We start from the raw sequence: 24,338 nt of genomic DNA, 5'->3' as shown, positions 1-24,338 counted from the left end.
GTCGCTCAGCACCTTCCCGCCCCCTCGGGCAGATAGGCCAATAGCGAGTAGAGGGCGTGGAAGAGGCCTGGCCAGTCGTGAGAGGCTATGTTCAGAAGTGATTTGAAATCGCGGGTCCAGGAAGCGCGGCGCTGATTGGTCCTTGGGGGCCGGCGGGGCGGGGCCACCAGCGGGCTGAGGGGGCGACAAGATGGCGGCGGAGACTGTGGAGCTCCATAAGCTGAAGGTACCGGCTGGGCCGCGGCCTCGCGTCGCCGCAGCCCCCCGGGGACGCCGCGGCCTGTCCCGCCCGGGGGGCTCTGGGCCCCGCGTTGCCGCCGGGGCCGCGTTCCCGTGCACGGGAGCCGATCGAGGCCGCGCGGCCGCGGCCCCTCCCCGCCGCCCGCCCCGGCCCGGGGGTCGCCGCAGGGTTCCCTGGAGGGTCTCCTTCCTCTCCCGGGCCCCGCGTACACCGTTCCTCCTTCCCCCCGCCCCGAGCCCGCGATCCTGGGGTGCCCAGGTCGCCCTGGTCCTCCGGGACGCTGCTGCCCCTGCTCGCAGCGAGGCCCCGGCCCAGCCCGCGTGGGATCCTCTCCGGGCCGGGGGAGGTAACGCGGTGATCGGGGGTAAGACGGGAGCGTCCCGGAGCGCGGCCATTGTTTAACACGAGGAGCCGTTGTTTCACGGCAGCGCCGTTGCCCCTAATAAGCGAATTGCTCTGGCTTGTCTCTGTGCTTCTTCGTTTTCTCTGTTCGGCTGCTTCTCGGCTCCAGCTCACACTAACCAGCAGCTTGTCCTCTTGTGCAGTTGGCGGAGCTGAAGCAGGAGTGCCTGGCCCGGGGTCTGGAAGCCAAAGGCAACAAGCAGGATCTGATCAACAGGCTGCAGGCTTACTTGGAGGAGCACGGTGGGTGCTGTCAGCAGCGGGTGGTTACTGGGCCCCTTCCCAGCATCCTCAGGAGCTGTGTCTGGGGACTGCTCTGGGGTTGTTGGTGGCCAGAAGCTCTCACAGGGGACTTTATCTGAGACACCAGAGCTATTCCTGCAGTAACTCACAGCTGCAGTTGCACTGTTCTTTTATTCTCCAGCCGAAGAAGAAGCAAATGAAGAAGATGTGCTGGGAGAAGAAATAGAGGTGAGTCTTTTTCCAGGCAGAGTGTCTCGCTTAGAGCCTGTGCAGGGTGTCTGGTTTGCCTGAGGGGTGAGGGTGGTGCTGGTACCTGGGGCTGGAGCTGTTTCCAAGCACTGCTACCATTCCCTGTGGGGTCTGGACCCGCTGGAGTTGATGCTGTAGTGGGTGGCTGCCTCTGCTGGTCTGCAGAGCTGTGGGAGTCTGTCAGGGTGTGTGGCCTTAGCGGGGGGTTGTTGGGGATTTGCCCCACGTTGCTCTGTGTATTGTCATCAACAAAGCAGCAGCTGTGACTGCAGCACAGTCTGCTCTTGAGAAAGGGCACGTAAGGAAAGGTTGGTGCCTGGAAAGCCCCTGGCCCAGGCTGGGCTGGGACCTATGGGAGCAAGGCTGCAAGCAGCAGAGTTTGTTCTGAGGGCATCTGACCCAGGAAAGCTCTGTGAGCCTGAAACACCACAGGAGTCTGATCCTTCTAGTTGCTGGGCTCTTTGCTGCCTGGCAAGCACGTGCCCTGTAGGGAGGGGGGAGGGTATGGGAGGTTTCCCCCTGTTTTTCACATAGTGTTTGGTGAGAAGTGTCATGGGTGTCGCTGGGTCTTGCTGGGCACTGGGGGTCAGCAAGGGGTAGTTTCCACACTCTTCCCTGGCTCCACTGGCGGGTTGGAATGTCTTGGCTGAGTTATTTCCTGAGCCCGGAGGAGCTCAGGCTTCCTGGGAAGGGATGAGACCCTGGGAAAGCAGAATGAGAGCACGTGTGTGAGAGTGCTGGTGTCCAGCATGGGGCATTGCTGCTTGCTGCAAACTTTGCCTTGGTGGGCCCAGTTAAACAGAGCTTGGAAGCCTTGGGACACGTGCAGACTGGGTTTTGAGTGTGTGACTTTCCCGCCAGCAAGAAGCCAAAAGGCTGGACGAGGCCTGTGCCTTGTGTTTCTGAGAGAGTGTTTGTCATCTGACTCCCTCTCAACTCCTTGGCTTGCAGGAAGAAGAGCCGAAGCCTGTAGAGCCGCCTGTCAAAGTGGAAGAGCCTCCTGCCAAGTCTCCTGATGTGTAAATACCCTCCCTGACAGCCTGTAACTGTTCCTCCTGGTAGCACAGAGACGGCCCTGCGGCATGAGGGCCTCTGGCTGCGCTCTGAGCTGAGGGGGGTGGCAGCTGCCCGCGTTAGGGCAGGACTGGGGCTGTGGCTCAGCTCAGTGCAGCGCCTGGTGCTGGTTGCGGCTCTGCTCTGCTGGCTGCTGCTCTGCTCTGCTCGCCGGAGTCGGGGGCCGGGCTGCAGCGGGCTGTGGGCAGGAGGGGGCGTGCTGTGCCCGTGGGCGCCCGCCGAGGCCCGGGCCCAGCAGAATTGCTTCCTGTGAAAGTGCCATTAAACCATTACTACCTTTCAGGGCATAAAATGAGAAAGCTGTGCAGGAATGGGGAACAAAAGCCGTGCGTTGCTCTGAGTGCAGCCCTTAATGAGGCTGGCTGTGACCCACTGTTTTATGGGAGTTGTTTGGAGGAGGAGGGTGCCATTTCATTTAGCCTGGGAACTTCCGAACTTTGTCTCTTCCTCTTTTGTTTCCCCCCTCGGGCCTGAGCTCTGTTTTGGGAGCATAAACTTTGCAGCACGCCCACTCCATTATATTTCGCGGGAGTCCTTTTGCTGCTGCCGGCCGCGGTTCGCTGGGGGAGTGTGTGCTTGAAATGGAGCCCTGTTGCTGCTGCTGACCTGGGGAAGGCTGCCTGTGCCTGTCCCATGAACTAGAACAGAACAACCCTTTGTATTTGAGGGCCATAAAGGAATAAAGCTCTTTAGGGCTTACAGTCGAGGCTTCAGGCTTCTCACCGGAGCTGTTGCTGTGAAGAGCCTTGAGGTGGGCAGGGGCTTGTTCTCGGGTACCCACGTCCTCTTGCTGTAATGTCCACGCAGCATTTTAGGACACGTCTGTGGCTCCCTACTGAATTTGCAGAACATTTCTTTTGCCTTAAATGGAGTTAATTACTCCTCCAAGTCCGTGTAGGGAATGGGTGAGAGTGTGGCCGGTTCTTGCCTGGTTTCCAGCCTGCTTCCCATTGTTGCCAAAGGAATTCAGGAGCACTCCAGCTTGAGGGAGAACCCGTGGCTATGACTCGCTGGGTTGTGTGTTTCCTGTGCCAATAGGCCCTAGATTTCAGTTAACAGCTTCTCGGGTTCCCTGCTTTGCTCTGCCCCTGTAAGGGGGTGCTGGTGTGTGGCTGCTCACGTGTTGCAAACAGGCCCTCCATGAGGATGCTGGTGGCGGTTTCCCACCTGTGAAACTAGTGGGAGCTGTCCTGACCAGTTTCTCTCTCTCCCAACCCCTTCAGGATTACAGAAAAGAAGGTTGTGAAAATAACGTCGGAGATATCGCAGATGGAGGTAAAGTTCCTTCTGCTGCCTTATCCTCCTGCTGTCACTCCCCTTACTCACCGCTTCCCAGGTCTCTTTCGTGTTGCTGGTGCTGTGTTGGTGCTTCTGTTGTCAACCTGCTCTATTTTCCCTTGATTCTGTGTTGATGGGGGTGACCTGGTGGGGTTTGGTCACGCTGTGTCTGTAGGAATGCTTCTCTCCATTGTATCTTAACCCTGCTTTCCTCTCCACCACCCACCATTAACTCTACCTGAGTATTTCCAGCTCAGCAGCGACAGGCTGAGAGACTTGAGCTGCCTCTCTCCTGGCCCTGGTGTATAAATTGTGTTTATGCAGGAATATGTGAGAGGTCCCACTGTGGAGCTCACTGGGATGTGGCACTTGGGACTCACTGGCAGCCTGATGGCTTCAGACTACACAGCTGAAACTGAGCAGCTTTGAGGGACTGCCTCAGGGAGTTGTGGAGTGGGGAGGGACTGATAGGAGCTCACAGATCTACTCTTTATCTTCTCCTAGTTGTCACTGAGGTTCGGGTGTGTTTAAAGCAAACACACTTAGAAGCTGCTAATTGCTCTGGGAGAACTTTGAGTTTCAACAATCTGACTGTGGCTCCATAAGAAAGAAATTCCTGTCTCCCTGCTGTTCACAGCTACTTTAGAGCTCTAATCTTCTGTTTGGGATATGATCATTCCCACAGCAACCAGAGTGATGTTGCAAGAGGAGGATTATGACCTCAGTGAGAGAGTAATGAGGAGAAACAGGGTACCTGGTGGGAGCTGGAGGGGTTCCTGAAGGGATGATGTCTCCTGCCATGTGGGACTGCCTGAGGCTGTAGCTGGCTAAAGAGCTCGTTAAGTGAACTTGCCCCAGTTGCTCTCTTGCCCTTTGTTTTTTCTCCACTTTCTGCCCAACCTGTTTGCAGGAAATAAGCTTTTTTATTGATTGAGTGCAAATCAGGCAAAATGGTTGGGTTTTGAAGGTAAAAGGCCGCTAATGTGGGCTGTTACAGAGCTCACAGCCAGGAGAGATGTTCCTGGGAAAGGCACCCTTGGGGTAAGCCAGCAGGAGGGGAGCAGACCCCCAAAGGCAGCCCTCTGCAGTGGGTCCTCGAGCCTGGGGAGAGATGAGGAGGAGGAGGCAGTCCACTCGTCCAGCTGCCACAGTCATCTCCAGGGTGCACCAGGGCAGTGGAGCCTTTTGCCTCGATCAGACTTGTCTGTGGTCAGCAGTCCCTTCAGAACCCACCTCCTCAGGGATTTTGTTTGGATGTTTCCCCAAATGTCAGCGACTGGGGAAATGTGTGTGACTGTTCCACTTTCAGTGTTTCTGCTCAGCTGAGTAGAAGTTCCTCAGTACTGACACAGCTCAGAGCATGTTCCTCATCTCTCTTCTCTAAACGTTCATGTTTTGATGCCCGTGTTTATGACACTCCTCACTGAGCTGCTGGCTAAAGTAAATGTTTCAACTAAGATGATATCTGTTTCTCTAACCTTTAGAACACCAGTGCACATTTTTAGGCCCTTGTGTAATAATAAAATGTTAAATATTTCCCTTGAGCTTTTCAGGGGATTCGATGCTCCTAGGTGCAAACCTTTGCACTTGCAGCTTCTCTGGTGCCAGGGGCAGGGTGCTCCAGGCCAGCCCTGCCTGCAGCAGGGGCAGTGGGCCCAGTCCTTTCTGTGGAGCTGAATTTCACTTTGAATTGCACTGCTAGTGACACAGTGCTTGCAGGGCTGAGCCAACCACGTGAATAGTGTAGACCTCTTCTGAAAAGGCTTGTGCCAAATAAATAAGTTCCTTGAAAACAAACACACACTCAACCCACCCCCCCCCCACCCCCCCCATCCCCTTTTCCAGCATATTTCTTTGGCCTTTCACTTAGGGGGGGAGAAAAGGAAATCTTGTTTGCCTCTTTCCTTGCAAATGGGCTGAAGGTGGTTGTGGCCTTGCCTAGGGAGGGGATGGCCCTTTGTAGTCCCTGCCAGCAGCGTTGCTCCTTTCACTCTGGGCTTCCTTGAGCGAGGTATGCAGTCTCTGGCAGCCTCGTTATCATGTTAAAAGAGTTGCCTGTGTCTGCTCCCTGATCCTGCTCCTTCCCTTGGAGCATTCTCTGAGCAGCAGAGTGATGCCCTACCTTTCTAGTTAGATTTGGGGTTTTTTTTCCGTTAGGCTAGTGTTTATCAGGACCATTAGAGTGCTTTTGTGTGTCCTGGAAGCTGTGGAGTGGCTTCTTAGATGACAGAAGCCAACAGAAGGTGCCTGCACCATCTCTCCCTTTGCCTGCAGTTGGGGGATGCCTTTCCCTGCTCCAGGCTGCTGCTGCTCTAGCAGGACCTGTTGGAGCGTCAGCCCACCACATGCTGAGCCCACACAGCCCTCTCCCTTGGCAGAACCTCCTTTCTGTATCCTTCAAATCTTTGCCTTTCTTCAGCTGGTTCCTCTCTCTCCTTCCTGCAGCGAATGCAGAAGAGAGCTGAGCGCTTCAACGTCCCCGTGAGCCTGGAGAGCAAGAAGGCAGCGCGGGCAGCCCGGTGAGTCTGTGCCTGGAGCCTTCTCCCCTCTTCTTGCTTGTGAAAAGATCCCTCCAGACATGTCTGCCAGTGGCAAGCTGTGCTGGGGTGAGGTGGCTCTGTGTCCTGCTTGGGTGGTGGGGAGGAGACTGAAAAATGAAGTGGAGGTTGTCCCCAACCTGGACAATCAGTGGGCACGTTTGCTGGAGGGCTTGTGGGGAGGTGGTGCCCCTAGTGCGGCTGGAGACCCCCAAGTCAAATTTGGGCTGTGCCTGGGGCGTTCCTTGATGCACACCGGACTGATTGCTTGGGCTAAAGCACTGGTGAAACTTCTGGCAGCTCTCACAGCCATTCTGGAAAGCCAAGGCAACAAAAGGGAGCAGCAGCAGCCCACTGTCTGTCCCATGGGCTTTCTGGACTTTGGAGTTGATTTTATGAAGAAAGTGGGGAATCACTCTAAACAGAGTAAGTGCAGGAGCTGCTGCAGTAATTAATTAGCCAATAACAGCATGTTCCAGTTAGTCTTGCCCCCAGATTGTTTTTCCTCAGGGACAATGATGAAGAGTATTTGCAGGGAAGGTTCTGGCAGCAGCCCTGGCTGTGGGGCAGTGGCTGACTCAGCTTTGTTTACCTTCGGCAGGTTCGGTTTGGCCACAGTTTCAACTAAAGGTGAGGAGGTGAAGCAGTGACCTCACTGCAAACAGTTAATTATTCCTGGGGGAAAACACTTGCCAGTGGGACTACTTTTGTTTTCTGTCCTTTTTACTGACTGCACCCAGGAGCTCTGAGCGAGAGTTGTGGAACTGGGAAGAAAAGGACACATGGTGGTAGATGAGACTTTCCCCAGGGTCTGTTGGGGAAAAACAGGCAAACAGTAGTGAGGTTTGCCTGTGATATCCTCAAAACAAAGTGCCAAACCTTCTTTAGCTCCATAAACTGCCAGGTTTGGTTGCCAAAGCTGTCTTAGCAAGGTGGGACGGCAGCAGCTTTGTGAGGGGAGAAGTTGATTTGAAGGCCCCAAAGAATTTGGAGACTCATTCTGTCATGAACAGAGGGAGAAGATGGGAAAAACAGGACAGCAGCTCATCGCTGGTCTGTGGTGGGATGGGCGCAGAGCTGTGACTTCACCTCCTTGTAGAAAAGATGCTGCTCCTGCTGTTTGTTCCCTAACCGGGTTTTCTTTTTCTTGCCTCCCCATTGCAGGTCTCTCTGCAGACAGCAAACCCATGGTAAGAGATGCTGCAGCTTCTCCAGTGGCTGCTGGTCAGGCCCTTAACGTGTGTTGTAATTTGTAGAAATCTGCAGGAGTAAACCACCATCATGGTGCAGAAACAGCACATGTGGAGCGAGTTAGAGACGTAGGCAGCCTGGGTGCTGCACTGGCAGGGGACTTGATGGGTTCCCCTCTCTGAGCCTGATCTTAGAACAAAGTGTAGAAGGGCTCATTTGTCAAATGCCTGACATTGCTCTTCTCATTTTGTTTGAGTTGCTTGAATTATGCTGCAGGAAGGGAAATGGGAAACAACTTGTAGTAAATTACTCTGCTGCTCTGCCCATGAGGCTTCTAGGTCTGAGCAGGAGGCAGCAAAGTGTCCAGGGCTGAGCGCCCTGTCACACAGGGCAGCCGGCTCAGTGCCTGTGTGCTGGACTGAGATGAGTGGAACGGAGCTAAGCCAGGGCAAGATCAGTCCCCAGGCAGGGTTACAGGCATCTCTGGTGCCAGGGGTGTAAAAGATCTCATGTGATTGTTTGCAAGGCAGAAGAGCACCGGGTTTGCACTGCAGAGCTGTGTGTTGGGGATGGTGTGTCCCTGGAAGTCCCTGTGTGTTCAGGGGAAGCACTCTCATGGTGGCTGATGATTTCCCTCTGGGAACTAGTCACGCTGGGAAGCTGCATGGTCTGGGGCCTGATCTGCCGTGTCACAGGGTGAGGGTGCAGCTGTGGCTGCTGAAACCTATCTTTATATATATACAAATGTTTTTCTGTGTCTTTGTAGGTAAACATGGATAAATTAAAGGAAAGGGCTCAGAGATTTGGGTTGAACGTCTCCTCACTCTCCAAGAAGGTAAGGATGTGTGTCCTCTAGGACACTTTGCACCCCCAGGTCAGCCTGGCGCTCCAGCTGCTAGTGAGCTATGGCTGCCCCATAGCCCCTTGTGCTGCCAGAGACCTTAACACCTCGTTGTTAGGGCAACAGCCTGGGCCTTGGGAGGGTCTTGTCAACACAGATTCCTTCATCATTTTGGTCTGTTTGGTTTTGTGTGTGTGACTCTCCATGTGATTCTGAGCGAGTTGTGGCTGCGGTGTGGGGCTTTGAGATTGTTCATCCCCCATCTTCACGTGGGAAGAGGCTCTGGGCTGTGTGACTGGTTGGGTTTCAGGCATTTGGGGCTGTGGAAGTGCATGTTTCTGACTGGGGAGGGAGCCAAGTCTGTAAAGACCAAGGTAATGAGCTCTCTGAAGAGAAGGTGTCCAGAGCTCCCCTGTAGGAAATAACTCTTTGAAGTACAAATCAGATGAGCTTTGGAGTGGGATGGGTTTGATCTTAAAGCGATTTTTTTTTCAAGAGGAAAAATACACATGAGCTCCTGAACATAGCTCCCCTCTGCTCCTCATCCTGAGGCACTGATCCAGCTCAGGCTGGGGTGTGCTTGGGGCACAACGTGCCTACCAGTGCCATGACCCCTTACCCAAGTGGGTTCCTTGTCCAGTGGGAGAAGATGAATTTAGCATGTTTGGGGAAAATGGATGAAAGGATAAATATATACCCTGAGATGAACACCACATCCTTTACGCTTCCCAAACAAAAACAGCCTTTTCCTCTTGTGGGCTGAAACGACCCTCCTGCTGCAGCGCTGCTTAGAAATAGCAGCAAGTGAAGGGGTTGTCTAGCTGCAGCAGCTGGGTGGTGTTGGCGTGGAGACCTCTCCTCTCTATGCAGGAAAGGGCAAGAGCCAGGGGAGGTTCATCTCCTCCCCACCTCTGTGAAATAAGCCCCTCTCCTCCTCAGGGGGATGGATTTGACCTTTTTTGCAGCATATTTCACCATGTACTAGTGTTCTGCTTTATTCTGTTGGCTCTGGGAATTCACTGATGTAGAAAATATCTGGCATTGGAGGTTGCTGTTCCCCCCCCCCTTCCCTCTCCTGTCCCTTTAGGGGTGGGGGAAGGAGGCCAGTGTGTTAAAGCTGGGATATGAGGAGCTCAGGGTGCTCAAACATCATTAACCCTGTCATGAGGAGCTCCCATTTTTCAGGAGGAATATATGCCTTGTCAATGTTTATGGTTGTGGCCTTCCCAGGGCAGGATTGTGTGGCTGCAGCTTAGTAAAGCCGGTCTTTCTGCAAGGAGCAGACTTCCTGTGCATGGCCAAAACCTGAAAGCACCAAGGTGCAGGGTCTGGGCTTCCTGAGCTGTTCGCCAGCAAAGGCAGCTTGCTCTACACTAACAAACTGCTCCCTGTTGTACCAATGAAGGCCTGCCAGTGGGAAAAGAGCTTGCCCAAGGTCAGGGCTGGCTGTGGCTGCAGCCTGGGCTTCGTGTCCCCGTGGTCTCTGTCCAGGCGCTCTGCGGAGCCTCCCTGCACGCTGTATCTCCTTTTTGTTTGCTTCACCAGGAAGCTGAGTTCATGGGCTTGGAAGTGGCTTCTCCCACTGAGTGAACACACTCTCACATTCCTGGGAGGAATATTACTTGTTACTTTAATTAGCTGGTGGTATTGTGCTTCCCACCTGGGTGTTCTTTATAGCTTTTCATTAGGAGGAGCCTGGCAGTTGTGAATGTTTACATGCATCTTGGCAGGTTTTTATACAGTGTGTCGCAGCAAAAACTTTACAATAAACCATTGTCTCTGCCGAGCCACACTTCATTTCCTATTCAAATTGGTTTGGGGAGGGGTAGGGATGTGGGGGGAGAACGGTAGCTGAGGGGGATTTCAGGCCTGCTGTGAGCAGGGAGCAAATGCAGAGCTGAGTCGCTGGCTGTGAACTCATCTGTAGCTTTGAACACCCCTTCCCCCTCTTTTAGCCCTCTGGGGTAGAAATCTTTCAAGTTGAAAATCCTCATCCTCTGTGCCTGAAGGGTGAGCGAGGGCTGGTGGGGCTGGGGCAGAGGCTGGCACAGTGGCAGGAGCAGGGGCAGAAGCTGGCACAGGGGCAGGGGCAGGTGCTCATTTGTTATGAGGCAGCACGGGGCCACCAAATTAATTTTTGAAACAAATCAAGCAAGTGTTTCTCTCCCCTCAGCACCGACTCTCCCCTCCGAGGCCTCCTGTTAAAGCACACGCTCGCTGACCTGCAGCTATCACCCTTTGACTCCTGTTAGTTGTACTTAACCCCCCACGCTTGTAAATGTTCCCTCTCCATCGCAGCTGCTCCCTGTAACACTGCAACTCTCTGCTCCCCAGGGGAGGACGTTTCACTGCGTGTTTTATATGCAGGGTCTGATGCTGCAGCGGGAGCTGCCTGCGTCGTGGCTGCGATTCAGGAGCATTTCTCCAAGGGGGTGGTTTGCTCTTTATGTCTAAAATAGCCCTGTAAGTCCCCTGCTGAGAAAGTGTTGGCACCAAATGGACAGCAAGAGCCCTTGGGAGAACATAAAGGCTCTGTTTGCCACCTTTGTGTTGCGTTACCAAACACCTTTCTCAGTCCGAACAGATGACTAAAATAATTGGCTTTTGTATCTCCTCTGTAACATGGAGGTCTCAAACTGCCTTTATGAAAAATTAGCTGATTAACCCTTGGCCACTCAGAGGCTGGGAGCAGAGAGGTGAAGCCTCTGCTCCCGCTCAGGACTCCATTCCTGGAGCCCTCTGCTCACCAGTGCCTTTCCTGAAGCTGGACGTGAAACAAAGCAAACCTCTGTGTGTGTGCTGAGCGTTCTTGTCACAGGGACAGTTGTACCATCGCCAGCTCCGTGACTTCTTGGGGCAGGGGAAGGTTTCTCTGCCTGTTGTGAGGTGGAGTGACCTGTCTGTAGCAAGGCAGAGCGGGGAGTGCAACTGCTGAGCTGGGTGTCACCTTGAATAACTGTTTTTCCTTTGCCAGGGGGCAAGGCTTCCATTTTATGGCCAGAGAGTCACAGCTGTAAGACGTGCTGAGAGCCCCATGGGTGTCCCAGGTCAGACGCTGTGCAGCAGCAGAGGATGCTCGAGCATCCCCTTGATCACAAGGTGCTGTCTGTCCTGACTAGGAAGAGTTAATGTTTTGATACTGTTGTGGTTCTGGATTAATGCTGGTTTAATGAGTGTGTTTTCCGTGGAGCAGAGAAGCGATGGGCTGGCAGGTGCTGGCTGCGTGATGTTGGTGTGGAGCTGCAGGAGAGCAGGGGTCAGTGGGACCAGCAGAAAGTCTGGCTGTGTACAAAACAGCTAAATGAGAGTGAGAAAACAATTGGTTTAATTGTTTGGGTTCCAGCAAGCTTATAATAACATGGGGAGCAGAAATCCTTTTTCTTGGATAATTTTTCTGCCTGTAGTCTTCCCAGCCAACCCCAGATGAGAAGCTATTAACCACCAAGGAAGCAGAGTGTGACGGGGGGGCAAGATGTTGGCAGAGGAAAGGAAGAAGGATTGGTGGGTGAGGGTTGTTTCTAGCGAGCGCTGGGGACGTGCGTGTGGCGTGTGGTGGCATATGCCTGCGCTGCTGAGGAGCGTGACTGGCTTGTGTGGTCCGTTTGTCATCAAGAAATGCCCTTTGCTGTCACTTTGAAAAGATGACTCCTGCGTTGTTGGAAAGGACACATGCCCTTGAATATTATTTTCTTCTCAAACTTCACTTTGTTGGACTGTTGTCTGCTCTGTGTCTTTCTGTCATCCTCTCAGCTTCCCACCCAAGCTCTGCTGTGGCAGAGCGGACGAGAGCGGTCTCCTCCAGGTTATAACCCAGCCCCTTCTCCTTCAGTGTGCCTCATCTTAATTCTTCTTTCTGCCTCACCTTCTCCTTTACCTTCTGCAGTGCATTGTGATTAGAATATATAGAAAGATGGTCGAGAGAAGGGTCTTCACTACACTGCAATTCATAGCGAGGTTGTCTTTGTACTTTAGGTTGATTTTTTAACTCCCTCTGAGTTGGGCTGGTGGTAACTAAGGCAGGGGTTTTACAGCAGGAGATTACAAAATGCTCCTGGTCTGAAGAGGAAAACGAAGGCAAAGCCTTGTAAAACACACCTCAGGTTTTTGCTAGGTACAGAAACTTTTCAGTACTTCCGATGAAAGTAGAAACTAGGTCAGGTAGAAGAATGCAACTGGAATTGCTTGGGTGTGGAGAAACAAAGTGGGAAGATCCAGATACAAAGAAGTGCAGCTAGCCAGGAGTGTTGGCTCCAGTGAGACCCAAGGTCTGTGTCTACTGGCCTCTGCAAGCTCAGGGAGTGCTCATGGGAGAGGGCTCAGAGGACAAGCCGCTCCCTGCCTTGGAGTTTTTTTTGCCTTAGCTCTTGCTGGGCAGGTCTGAATACAGGTGGAGAACAGTGACCGTGCCAAAGGTAACCTTTAATCAAAAGGCAAACCTTGGTGTTGAGAGAGCAGTTTTGGGGAACTTTAGCAGGTCAATGCTGGAGACTTCCCAGCTGGCCCCGGTAAGGAATAACAGAAACTGAGCAGTGATCCTCCAAGAACTTGTTTTTCCCTGTGGAGAGGAGCCCTGGGCAGGTGGGTGCTGTGCTCTGTGAACGCTGGGCTGTGTGCTGCAGTGGCTGTCAGCGTGTGCTGCCTGTCCCCTCGCTGCAGCTCCTTCCCCCGGCCTCTCCTCAGACACATCACTGTACTCCCAAGTTGAGCTGCTGAATGCAGCCTGTTGGTTTAAGATAATGGGAAGTGACAAGGTGAAGAATAGCGCTGGCAGTCACGGATGTTTTAACACAGGGGTGCTGTAAGCGAGGCCTCCGCCACCCCTGGCCCCTCCCAGGGCTCCCGGGAAGGGGTTTGTGCCGGCTGAGTTGCCAGCACAGGCAGCACCCGGGGTGGAGGGCAGGACGGGCGAGACTTTTGTGTCCATCCTTTGTAAGGAAAGGCTGTAGCTGTGGTTGAACGCTTTCACATCCAGAGAGCCTGGATATGGTGAAGCTCTGCACAAAGGTGGGCTGCATGGCGTGTGGTGCCCAGCTCCAGCACTGAGCTGGGCTGTGAGACACAGACCCCTCTGCTCCAGTCCTTCCTGCGCCCTCACACCCCCACCATGCCATTTTAAAAGCAAATGATGAGAGCACAGTGCGGGGTCAGGGGACTCCTGCTTGCTCCTGCTCACAGGGAAGAGCAGCTGTTGTTGGAGACGCAGACAGGGAAGGAAGAGCCCATGTCTTGGCACATGGTTTAGTGGGGCTCCTGAAAATGAGCCCAGATCTTTGTAGGGCTGCAGCCTTGAGGAAAGGAAGGCCCAAGGTTACAAGACAAATGTGAAAGTTTAACATGCCTCAGTTCTTTTCCCCTTTGTGGTTTTTGTTGAAGACAAAGCAGCAGTTTACCCATGAGGGGCACAATGGTGATCTTCACTGGCCCCATGTGCTCTGGTGAAGGACAATGCCACAGTCTCCTCTGGGAAGAGGGATGCATTTGTGGTTTCCAGTCCTGATCCCTCACGATCCAGCTGGCAAACATTGGGATTGTGCAAGGAAACTGAGGCCTTGTGTTTCCTAGAAGGCAAATAACAAGTTCTGTCTAAACAACCTCTTCTCTTGCAAATAACCCCAGACTGGTGTGCAGGAAAGAGAAATCTGGGTTTGCTGCTAGAAGCAGAAACCTCACTGAAGCCCCAGGGAGCTCAGGGTGCTATGTGCTGTGGACCTGAGAGCCAGTCCTGCCAGGGACCCCGTGTGCCCACCCAGGGAATGGTGTAGGGTTGGCTCTCCTGCATGTCGAGTGGTCTCCAGGGTGGACGGTGGGATCAGTACGCTGCGTCACTTTCCTCTTCATACTGGAAACTCTTGTGGTTGGGCACATGAGAACATCTCATACCCTTCTGCAGCTGATAAGGCTGTGGCTTATCTTCAGCACACACTGGGCATGATGTGATGTTGTCTCTTGCCTTTGTATGGGCAGGAGGAGGAAATCCATAACTTTGTTTCCACCAGGGATGTTCAGTCTCCCTCCAGAAGGACTGGAGGGTCAGGGCTGCAGGGCAAGCACCGGTGCAGCACCGTGATGGCTTGGCTAACCCCATCCCAAAATGACAGGTACACGTTCCCTGCAGCCCAACTGCAGAAGGAAAAAGCCATTCCAGAACCAACCAAGGGGAAGCGACAGCTGGGCTTGGTGCTGCTTGTGGCTCCTGCCCATAGCCACCCCTGAAGCAGGGTGGTGCTCACCATTAACCATTCTGGAAGCTCTGCTCCTCCTCCCCAGCCCTTTCTGCATCCTCACACACCCCCACGATGTCATTTTAAAAACAAATGACGAGAGCACAGTGCGGGGTCAGGGGACTCCTGCTCAGGCAGTGCTCCAGCTCCGCCTGAAAGGCCTCTGCAGCCGGGACAAACCTTCGGGGAGTGGCAAAGGGGACAGGGCTGGGGGGCTCCTGACCTCCCTCTGCCCAGTCATCTGGTTCTTCATTGGTCCCTGCTGTGAAACAGAACTTCGCTTTTGTCTGTAACACAAATACATCTTTTCCCCACCCCCCCCTCTCCCCCTCTATTATGATTCAATCAATGATGTCATTATGCCCCATTCAGGGGCTCTTGAACCATTTGGCTGCAGGAATTTGGAGGAGAGGCAGGGGAAGAATGGCAAACCCAAGCTCTCAGCTCCAAGCATTTGAGTCTCGAGGAGAGAAACAAAATCAGGTTTCCCCTTAACCCTTCTTCACTGTGAAGGACAAAAGTAAAACCAGCCATAGACTCCCCCAGTGGAACACGGGGAGGGTGCGTGTACCGTGTGTGCGTGGAGGAGGCTGCAAGGAGCAGGTGAATTAGAGCTTATGTTGTTCTGCTGACCATCTCCTTTCAGTTTAATCCTTTTAATTCAGGTAACTTAAGCAACTCCTTTTCTTATTGGAAGACTCAATAGTTTCACAGTTACTGGCAGCGCTGGGCTGTGCAGCAATGCTGCACCATGACCCACGGCTGTGGCTTTGTAGAGGGACTTGCAGCTTTGTAGGAGTGATAGAGAAATCTCTGTGAAGGCAAGTGGTCTGTGGTCTTAGCCCCTGAATAGTTCTCCTAGTCTTGCTGATTTGGGGACAAGAGAGCCTGACTTTTCCAAACCCCCATGTCTGATTCAGCCATTGGGCAGCAGAGCTGAGCTCTCCCAGCTCTGTGCTTCTGCAAAGGGGCCCGGGGCACTGACCAGTGCAGGATTGGGGAGTGCTGAGCTCCTGGGGCCTTGGAGCCCCTCAAATGTCGATCCAGGGCCTTCCCCAATGCTGTTCCTGCCGCGTGTGTCTGCAAGCAGGTGCTTCCAGGCCCACTGGCCTGAGAACACTCCATTTTGGGGTTTCCAGTGCTGCTGCGGTGGGTGCACGATGTGCTTTTGTCAGTAGGAACTGTTGGGCAGACAGATTCATCCCTCAGGACCAAAAGAAGCATCTTTAAAAGCCTGGTCTGGGGATGGAAGAGCTGAAATCCGTGGGTACTGGTGCCTGATACGCCTCTCGCTGTGCTCTGCCCGTGGCCACTGTTCAGAAGGGGTGACAGTGAGGTTTGTTTGTATGACACGTGGACATGCAGGGGAAGGGTGAACATTGCTCTGGGTTGCTGCTGGTTTTCCACTTGTTTGACTTGAATAGCAGGGAATTTTTTAATATTTGTTTTTAATCCAGGGCTAATGTGCAATTTGAATCATGTTTAGTCATCACCAGATTGCCTCTCTAATAACAGCTGGACTCTGAGGGAAAACTCTCTGCCAAGGGGCTCTAAATCTGCCACCCCCCTCCCCGAGCCTGGCATGTCACTGCAAGGTGCTCCCAGGCCTGTACTGAATGTAAGGACACGTCTCAGAGCCTTCCCATGCCCGGGAGCTTCAGGAGGGGAGAGCCTCTGTAAGTGCCATGTGATATTTAAGATGCTGTTCAGCAGACACAGGGAGATAAAAAGCTCTTTCCGGGGGTGTTTGCCTCCTGTGCACCTGAAATGCGTCTCCTGCACTCGAGTGCAGCATTCCTGACGTGTTTCTTTCATCCCTGACGTCAAAGTCCAGGAATGCTTTTCAACTCATTGCTGGGAGAGCTGCAGGTGTACTCTTAGCACATGTCTGTGACTTTCTTCTCTTCCTCCCCTGCTGATCCTGTTTGAGGCGAGCATAAACTTCAAACTGTGAAAGCCCCGGTGTCTTGACACAGAGCAACCTCAGAGCTGCCGGCGGTCACGGCTCCTGCCCAGCGCCACGTACAGGAGGGTGCTGCACTTGGACGCTGGTTTTGCCTTCCCAAGGTGTATGTTGAGAGAAATGGCCAAGGAGCGAGCTGGTGGTTGCCTGTTTCCCTTAGCTTGTGTTAAGAAGATGTTGCTGAGAGGGCGAGTGAGTCTGAGGAAGTGGCCATTGACGGACCCCATGTTGCTCAGACTTTGTCAGTGTGAATGAGTAAATCAAGGCCTGCCCAGCGTGCAGCCAGCATGGGCACAGCACCTCAGATAGCTCCTGCCCTTTTTTGTTTCTCATCTCTTTTTGTAAAACAAGATCTCCAAAGACCTGCAGCTTGGTCTGTTCTTGCACCAGACCTGTCCCAGGCACGTACAGCAGGTTTTTAATAGATGGAATAAAGCGGAAGATGCAGCTTTGCTCTGACTTTGGTTGATTTTGTGGAATAGCCTCCTAACCTAGTTCCAGAAGAGGAGCAGGGAGTGTGCAGGTTGTGCAGGGGCCCTGCCCAGCTGGGCTGTGTCTGAGCATGGCTGTCGCTGACCCACCTGCGTTGGACGTCACCACCGTCTTGCTGAGAGGCGACGGATGGGACGTTTTTGTGAACCCCCAAATTGAGCTCCTGGCCCTGGGGTTTGTTGCCTCTATTCTGTGGAGATAAAGCTATGTTTGATGTTTCTGAACTGTGTTGAGGCCCTTGGATCTGCTGATGTGGTATAGCTTTGTGTGAGCTGTGCTGCTTTGAGGTCACTCCTCCATGGCAGCAGAGTACAGGGTCCTTCTACCACACTGTTTGTACAAGGACTGTGATGGAGGCCTGGATGTACGTTCCTGCCATGAGTATCTAATCTAAGAGTCCTTGTGCTGGCAGTATTTGGGAGAAAGGCTGTGGCTATCTCTGCTGGCACAGTCTCTGCATGAGCTCCCTCTGCCATGAGCTCCACAGCTGGGCTGGAAGCACAAAGTGCTTCTGGAGATGAAAGAGCTGTGTGACTTGGCTTGGAAGGGGCAGCTTGAGATCACCCAGTGCACCTTGTCAGGCTTTTGGAGGAGTGGGGTGTGAAACCCGGCATCACTCTGGCACCTGGCTCTTGGTGCCACGAGGTGAAGGTCTCCCGTGAGAAAGGCAAATGGGAAGGAGTTGTAAGACACACATGGAAGATTTCAGTGTGAGCCCCGAGCTTCCATTTGCTGCCAGATGCCTGTTGGTGTACGAGAGCAGCGGCGCTCGAAGGACGAGGCAGCACTGGGAGCTCGGGAGGGGAGAGACACAGGGGGAATAAATACATTGAGATGAATTTCAAAAAGGTGGTGGGTGGCAGCTGTGTGTCCTGGGATTGGAGTGTTTCGGAGAATAAAACCATCGGTTGTTGTCATTTGCCCTCCGGGTATGAAATTGGAAGCCCAGTTACCCTTGAGTGTTTCATAACCTTTACCTTTTGGAGGTCAAGGCCATGTCATCATTAATCTACCATCGCCTGAAAGCCTCGGGGCTCTGCTTTTCATCCTGCTATCCGTCATGCTGCAGAGAGATACAGGAGAGTGACCAAAAGGGTTGGGTTTTATCCACACGTGGGCACACACCCTTCCATTCTCCCAGGATGCGATTACAGAGGCTGGCTCTGTCCCTCTGCATTTGTGATGAGGAGACTTGGCCTTCATCTGCAAATCCAGAGCAGTTTCCTCCTGGGGATGCTTTAATCTGCAGAGAAAGGAACACTCTGCCCATGCAGCACGGAACTTGGCCTCAGGTGCAGAGATTTCACAGTGACAAGGGCTTTTAAAATGAAATGGGTGCACCAAGCAAGTAATTCCCTCACCTCTTACGTGTCTGCTCTTGTGCAAGGGGCTTGCCCAAATGCGGGCAGTGAGCTGTGGTCTGACAACAGGGCAGCTGCAGACACGGCTGAACACGTGGAGCATCTCCTGTGCATTGCTCCCCTTCCCCTGATCTGAATCTGGGTCAGGGTCTCTTGGAGAGTCTGGCTGGTTCTTTTCCCTTCTCCACACCCAGCTGCTCAGGATGAGCCCAGCCTTGCTCCTGACTTCTCATTTCCTGGCACACACATGGAGCAAGTGGTGTTTAATGGATGTGTGTTAATGGATGATGGGGCCTCGCTGGTCCCGTCCCTGGCACAGACCAGATGCTTCTGAGGAATCATTTATGAGAAGTGCTGGGGGCTGAGGGCATCTCTCCTGCTTCTTGCTCTGACCCCTCAGTGAGATGCTTTTAGGTAAGCTGGGGTCAGTTTTTGTCCGCCATTTACAAGCGACGCTGGCAGCAGGTTTGCCCCGTGGCTGGGTTGAGCAGAACATCATACTGAGCGCTGCAGGAGCCGGGGTGGCCAGGAGAGCCACGAGCTGGCTGCCAGTGAGGGGCTGAGGGCTGGCGTGGTTGTGGGGCTGCACTCTGCCCACCCCGGGCTGGGGTCTGCTCTGTTGGCAGGGCAGGATGAGTGCCAGAGCACCATGGAAACCACAAACTCATGCCTTGTGGCATTAACTCTTCCAGCACCAGTACTTTGCCTTCTCCTGGGAGAGAAGAGGGAAAGATCCAGTTCTTAAATGGATCCTTCTGTCTTTTGAGAATAAGCGATAGGAGCCTGATGCTGAGTGGGGCTGCACAGCCCTCCTGCACTCTCACACTGTCCTCTCCCCTCACACACCGGGGACCTGCCCCACTCGTCTCACTCTGAGAAAACAAAACAAGGTTGCTTGAGGTCCCTGCTGACACTGCCCAGTAATGGTGGCGGTGGGGAAGGAGGGGTGAGCCCCCTCTCCTCCCTCCCTTCTTCCTGGTGTGGAAGAGGACAGGCAGCAGCTCAGGGTCAGAGGGGTCCAATTCTGCCTGGGGGGTACAAAGCGCCCGGCTCGTGCCTGGGATCCGCAGGGTTTAGCTGAGGAGAGAGCGTGGATCTCACAGGGAGATGGATTGGATCCCAGGACTGATTCCCCTGGATGCAGTTGGTACCAGCAGCCCCTGTGGGGCTGTGCCAGCAGCCTGCAGGCCCCTTGATGAAATGCAGGGGTCAGAATTAAAGCTTTGTGGTGGCACAGATGCCACAACATGCCTGTGTTAAAGGCCTTGTAACTGGCTCGCAGGAAAGGCCTTACTTTCAGGGTCCTTCATAAAGAGCTTTTCCCTCTTCCTCCCCCCACCTCTTTTAAGACAAGCTACAAAATAAGCGTTGTGATGCGAGTGCAGAGGGAGCAAGCCTAGGAATAGCAAGGTTAGAAAATAAATCTGAGGCCCTGGCAGGAAGGTCAGCTTTCCCTGCAGATGCTGGTGCACCCATTTGCAGGCTGGAGCGCAGCCCCGGGGCACAGCCGGGGGTTGATAGATGCAGAGATAGCAGCGTTTTGATAGAGGTAATTTTCCTCAGATGGGTTTCAGCACCCCATGAATCAAAACCTGTCAGCGAGAAGCTAAAGATGGAGTGAAGTTTATTGTACGCATGTTTGCATCTGACACTGCCGTGCGAGGGGGTCAAGTGAGCGGGATCATTAGGGCTGTGTTGATTTAGTGGGACGTTGTGTGCTTTCCCTGCAGGGCAGGGGGGCGGCCTGCTGAAAAAAATAAATAAACCCGAGCTCAGCCGCTCCCTGGAGCCTCCCCTGGAGCCTCCCCGGCCTTTCATTAGAGGTGCGGCGCTTCTCCAAAGTCCTCCTGCTCCTGGGGTTCGGGCCCCGCGGCTTTCCGAGAGCCTGGTTAATGTCAGTAATGCCCAGGTTGGATTTTCTTTGTCTAGACGCTATTTGCACATACGTTGTGCTGCTCCAGTGAGCGACTTTCCCTTCCCCACGACGATAATCCCTCCCTTTGTTCACAGCCCTCAAGTTTCCCCGCTTGGCTGGGATGTTGCTTCCTCCTGAGAGCTGGAGGGTCTTGAGCAGGGGTAGGTGCCAGGCTGGGAGGGGGCTCTTGGCTGCGAGAGCCTGGGACAGACGTGGACCTGCCGTTACCCTCAGACACGGGACTGGGGAGGGCAGGGAGTACTGAGGGTGATCTCCACAGGTCATCGATCCAGGTGGAGCACTGGGGCTTGAAGTGTGTTTTCTTGGCAATGGGTGCTCCTGTTCTGTTGCTGCTGGGTGCCCCTCACTCAGAGCCCAGGCAATGACCTCTGTCCTTTCCTCCAACCTTCTGTCACACTTGGGTTTGTGTGAAGAAAGTCAGAGCAAAGATGATGGTGTAACGATGGGCAGCTTGAGGCAGACTGCAGCTTGCTTTGAGGAGATCATGCCAGGGGCTGTAAGGTGGACACTACTGTTGGGTGTCTGTCTTGGTTGCCCAGAGCTGACCTCGTTTCCTTCACCTGCAGGAGCTCTTTTCTGTCGTGTGCAGCGCATCTGCTGCCATGGGGACAGGTTGCTGAGGCAGAGGAGAAGCTGTTCCACTCACAGCCTCGTTGCTGCCTCACTCCAACTTCTAGCAGGTGCTCTGGTAGCCCACTGCAGGAAGAGTGGGAGTAGGAGGAACAGGATTTACCATGAAATGAGCGCCCTGGGGCATTGCCAACAAAACAGATCTTTGTCCTTTGTGCCAGAGCGAAGAAGACGAGAAACTGAAGAAGAGGAAGGAGCGATTTGGCATCGTAACGAGTTCAGCGGGGTCTGGAGCTACAGAGGACACAGAGGTAAAACCTTTTCCCGAGCAGGAGGGGAGCAGCAACGGCCCTGGGGGTGGCTGAGTGGCTCCATGTGCTGGGACACCCCGCACTGGCTGACCCCAGGCTGTGGGCTGCAGTGCTCCTGGGGCCACTCAGCCTCTGCCTTGGCAGCAAGAGTTGAGCCGCTGCCATCTGATCTGTGGTGGCTTTTCTCCCAGCTCCTCCTGGAAACAGGCTGCCCTGGAGCCTCCCAAGACACGGGAGCGTGCCAGCACGTGTTGGCATCCAACTCCTCTGGCAGGATGGCACAGATGCTTCCAGAAGGGACGGGGTCACGTCTGCTGTACCCCAATTTCTCCCGCTTTGGTCCCCTCTGCTCAGTTTGGGCTCTCTCTACTCCTTGTAGTCGGTAATTCTCTGTGTCCTGGATGCTTCTGGATCTTCTGCTTCCCCTTGGATGCTGTTGTAGGTCTTCATCCATAAATCCTTAGAGACTCTGTTGCTATAATGAGGATCAAAATGCCGGCCCTGTTTCCAGCTTTTCTTCTCCGTTCTGTCCTCTGTGGTTTTCGCCCATCTTTTATATTTATAAGCTCCTCAGGGCAATTTTGTGCCCTCTTATGTACTTTGACACTTTCTTCTGCTTCAGATTGTTCCTAGCCACTGTGTGAGTTGTGCTCCCCATTCAGTAAGGCAGGGAGGACCATGCACATAGAACCGTTGGGGCTGGAAAAGCCCTTTAAGCTCATTAGGTCTGACCATTCCCCCAGCACTGCCACAGGCACCACTAACCCCTGTCCCTCAGCCACAGCCTTTGGGGTCCCTCTGGGGATGGGGACTTCACCAACTCCCTGGGCACACAGCCTGTGCCACCTCTGCTGCCACATAAATACGGCTCCAGTGCAGGTCAGGCAGAGTGGGGATCCCTCTCCTGGGGATGTGACGACCCCTCCGGGTCGGGGGCTCCCCTCCCACCTCCACAGTCGAATGGCAAAGGTTGCAGCAGGGCGTGCGCTGAGGCTTGGAAACTGCTTGAGCAGATGGCTTCTGGGCTTGACAGACGAGGAGTGGGTTTTGTTTGGTTCCTAAGAGCAATCTCAGCAATTCAGGTGGGGTTGAGGGGCTTGTTTTGTTGTGGGTTTACTGCAGCACCGTGGCCCCGCGCGTTCCCAGCGCGCTGCCAAGCATGGGAGAATGAGCCCCGCGGAGGGGGCGGCCGGGCCGGGGATTCCATGCCTTTCCGTTAGGTCACTTGGAGATTGTGCTTGGAACAAAAAGGTCTTTTTACTGGTATTGTGTGCACTCAACTGCACCTTTCCCCCGGAGATTCTTGATTAGGGCTTCTGTTGCCCCCAGGCTATTTATCCTGCTAAAAATTAAGATTTATACGCCCCTCGTGTATCGGCTTAAAGGCAAATCCGAGAGACGCAATAGTATATTTAATGCGTTTTAGTGTGTCCCTCTCACCTTCTCCATGAATAGGCGAGTGTTAACCCTTTGCCCTTTTACATTTCCCACCTCCCCACTGCCTGGAAGGCTTTCTAGGCCTCTCAAGTAGGCATTGTTCCCTGCTCAGCCCCTTTGTAGCGCCTTGCCAACAGGACGAAGTGACTTCAGCAGCACTGTGTCTTGGACACCGTATGTTTCTGCTCCTGGATTTTGGAGCTCTTGTCCCAGTGTGGAAGAAAACTTTGATCCTCCCCTAAAGCACTTTGGTGTCAGGGAAGGGCCGCAGCCGCCGAGCTCCAGCATTGGTACCACAGAAAAGCCTTGGCCCGTTCTCCGTCGGGTTGTGTGTTCTTTTGTTTCTTTATGGTTTTGATTCTTTTTTCTTGTAATTCCTCTTCGTAGGCAAAGAAGAGGAAAAGAGCAGAACGCTTTGGGATCGTCTGAGGCCCGTCCCTCCTGGCTCCAGCCCGTTTGCAGTGTGCCTCTCGCGTGCGTGCATACTCCTCCCTCTTCCCCCCAGTTTCCCTCCCTCCCACACTGTTTCTAGGTTGTAGTGACGAGTAGACAGGGATTCCCCCCATAGCTGTATGATTGTGCTACTTATTGTTTTTTTTTTCAAGTTATGAAGTTTTAAGATTGAAGAGAAGTTGAGCCAAAAGAAAGATCTGCTCTGGGTGCGTGGCAGCGGCTCGTGCCAGAGGAGCCAGAGGCGGGGGGGGGTTGGAGACAGTCCTGGTGCTCGCTGGCACTGCTGCAGCACACAGGCAGGGGACAGCTAAGCTCTGCCCTGTGGTGAGGGGGCAGGTGGAGCAGCATCTGCCTTGTGGCAAGGAAGGGAAAGGAGTGGAGGTGGAGCAGGGTTTGCACTGCCCCGACTCGTTGATTTCTATCTGCTTGACAGACTCCTGCTGTGCGGCTGAGGGTTGAAGCCACAATGTCCATTTGCTGGTTCAGCCCTCTCCTCCTCCTTCACCCTGTGAGAACTGGCCTGAGGTTCAACTGTGTCCTGGTCTCTTCCCAGCAGCTGGGACGGGCACACACCTGGGCATGGCTCCTGCTCTGGCTCTGCCATCACACCACAACTTATCCAGGGCCGAGGGGCTCAGTGCCAGGGAAGGGTTTTCTCAATTCTTGTGTCTCATGTTTGCAAAGCTGGACACTGTATGTGTGATAGCTGACACGTAGGGCAGCTTCCCCACTGCCTCCCTTCCCAGATCAGAGCAGCAATTGCCAGTTAACCCCTGATCAGGACTGGTGTCTGAGCACAGGAGGAAGATGTAGCGATGTGTTGGCAGTGTCCTGCCTCCTGCCATGCTGAGCTCAATGTGGCTCGTGACGTGTCTCCCCACGTCCTGGGCTCCTCTGAGGTCAGTGATACGTTTCTCTACTTAAAGCCAAACCAGCAGTGTCCTCTGTGTGGATTTTCAGGTGGCTGAAATTCTTCTCTTGTCTGAAGGCTGATGTCCCAGGAGTCTCATTTCTGACCGAAACCTCTTGCTGGGGAGATGTTTGCCTTGCCCGTGCTCAGTTCCCTAAGATGACAGAGAACAACGGGGGTGTACAAGTTGAGCTTTTCAGAGGCTTACACCTGGTTCTTATAAGCAATATATATATATTTTTTAACTTGGAAGTCTTCAAACAGCTTATGTTCATTCCTGCTGCAGTCTGACTGCGTCTGTGTGCTCTCAGTGTCTCGAAGCAATACCTTGAACGTTTGTTCACTTCCCACAGGGCAGCTCAAAGGCCCAGGGGCCAGGTCGCAGTCTGTATCTTGGGTTGTCGGTGGCCTGGTGACTCGGAGCTCCCTGCTCCTCCCTGTGTTCACAGAGTAACGTTATCCTGGGTTATGTTTTTTGTACGTTGGATTTTGTACGATGTATTTTCTATTTGGCTCATGATCCTTTTGCTGGTTATTTGCTTGAAATGTTTTGTAGTGTGCCAGGGCAAACGCTGCATTTCATCTCGATTTCATAATAAAAGTGCTTCTCCCAGGCCGTGCCGGTGGC

The 24,338-nt window shown here is 53.6% G+C and overlaps 1 protein-coding gene across 5 annotated transcripts; it reads left to right on the top strand.

Annotated features, from left to right (window-relative positions):
• The first annotated feature begins 144 nt into the window (after nt 1-144).
• SARNP (SAP domain containing ribonucleoprotein) lies at nt 145-24,326 on the top strand. Of its 5 annotated transcripts, none has more exons than XR_009820476.1 (12): nt 145-226; nt 787-886; nt 1,068-1,114; nt 2,087-2,154; nt 3,433-3,484; nt 5,933-6,006; nt 6,626-6,654; nt 7,189-7,214; nt 7,982-8,050; nt 20,821-20,910; nt 22,735-23,006; nt 23,234-24,326. XR_009820476.1 is itself a non-coding variant. In XM_062015661.1 (12 exons), exons 1-11 carry the CDS (start codon nt 191-193, stop codon nt 22,774-22,776), a joined length of 633 nt encoding a protein of 210 aa, XP_061871645.1. In that variant the 5' UTR covers nt 145-190; the 3' UTR covers nt 22,777-22,821; nt 23,761-24,326. The 5 variants fall into 5 exon arrangements, 3 of the variants coding, with proteins under 3 accessions (XP_061871645.1, XP_061871646.1, XP_061871644.1); XR_009820477.1 differs by having other exon boundaries at nt 22,735-23,699; nt 23,789-24,326; XM_062015661.1 differs by having other exon boundaries at nt 22,735-22,821; nt 23,761-24,326.
• Nucleotides 24,327-24,338: the final 12 nt, after the last annotated feature.

This window comes from Colius striatus, chromosome 26 (assembly GCF_028858725.1).
Source record: "Colius striatus isolate bColStr4 chromosome 26, bColStr4.1.hap1, whole genome shotgun sequence".
NCBI lineage: Eukaryota > Metazoa > Chordata > Aves > Coliiformes > Coliidae > Colius > Colius striatus.
The sequence above is the reverse complement of the archived record's forward strand: the minus strand, read 5'-3'. Positions and strand labels throughout refer to the sequence as shown.

What these genes read in the sequence shown, in the direction of transcription:
- SARNP (XM_062015661.1), top strand. Translation starts at nt 191, where the DNA reads ATGGCGGCGGAGACTGTGGAGCTCCATAAGCTGAAG. An exon ending in TGCTGGGAGAAGAAATAGAG is followed by an intron (nt 1,115 to 2,086) that starts GTGAGTCTTTTT and finishes CTTGGCTTGCAG; the next exon opens with GAAGAAGAGCCGAAGCCTGT. An exon ending in GGCCACAGTTTCAACTAAAG is followed by an intron (nt 6,655 to 7,188) that starts GTGAGGAGGTGA and finishes TCCCCATTGCAG; the next exon opens with GTCTCTCTGCAGACAGCAAA.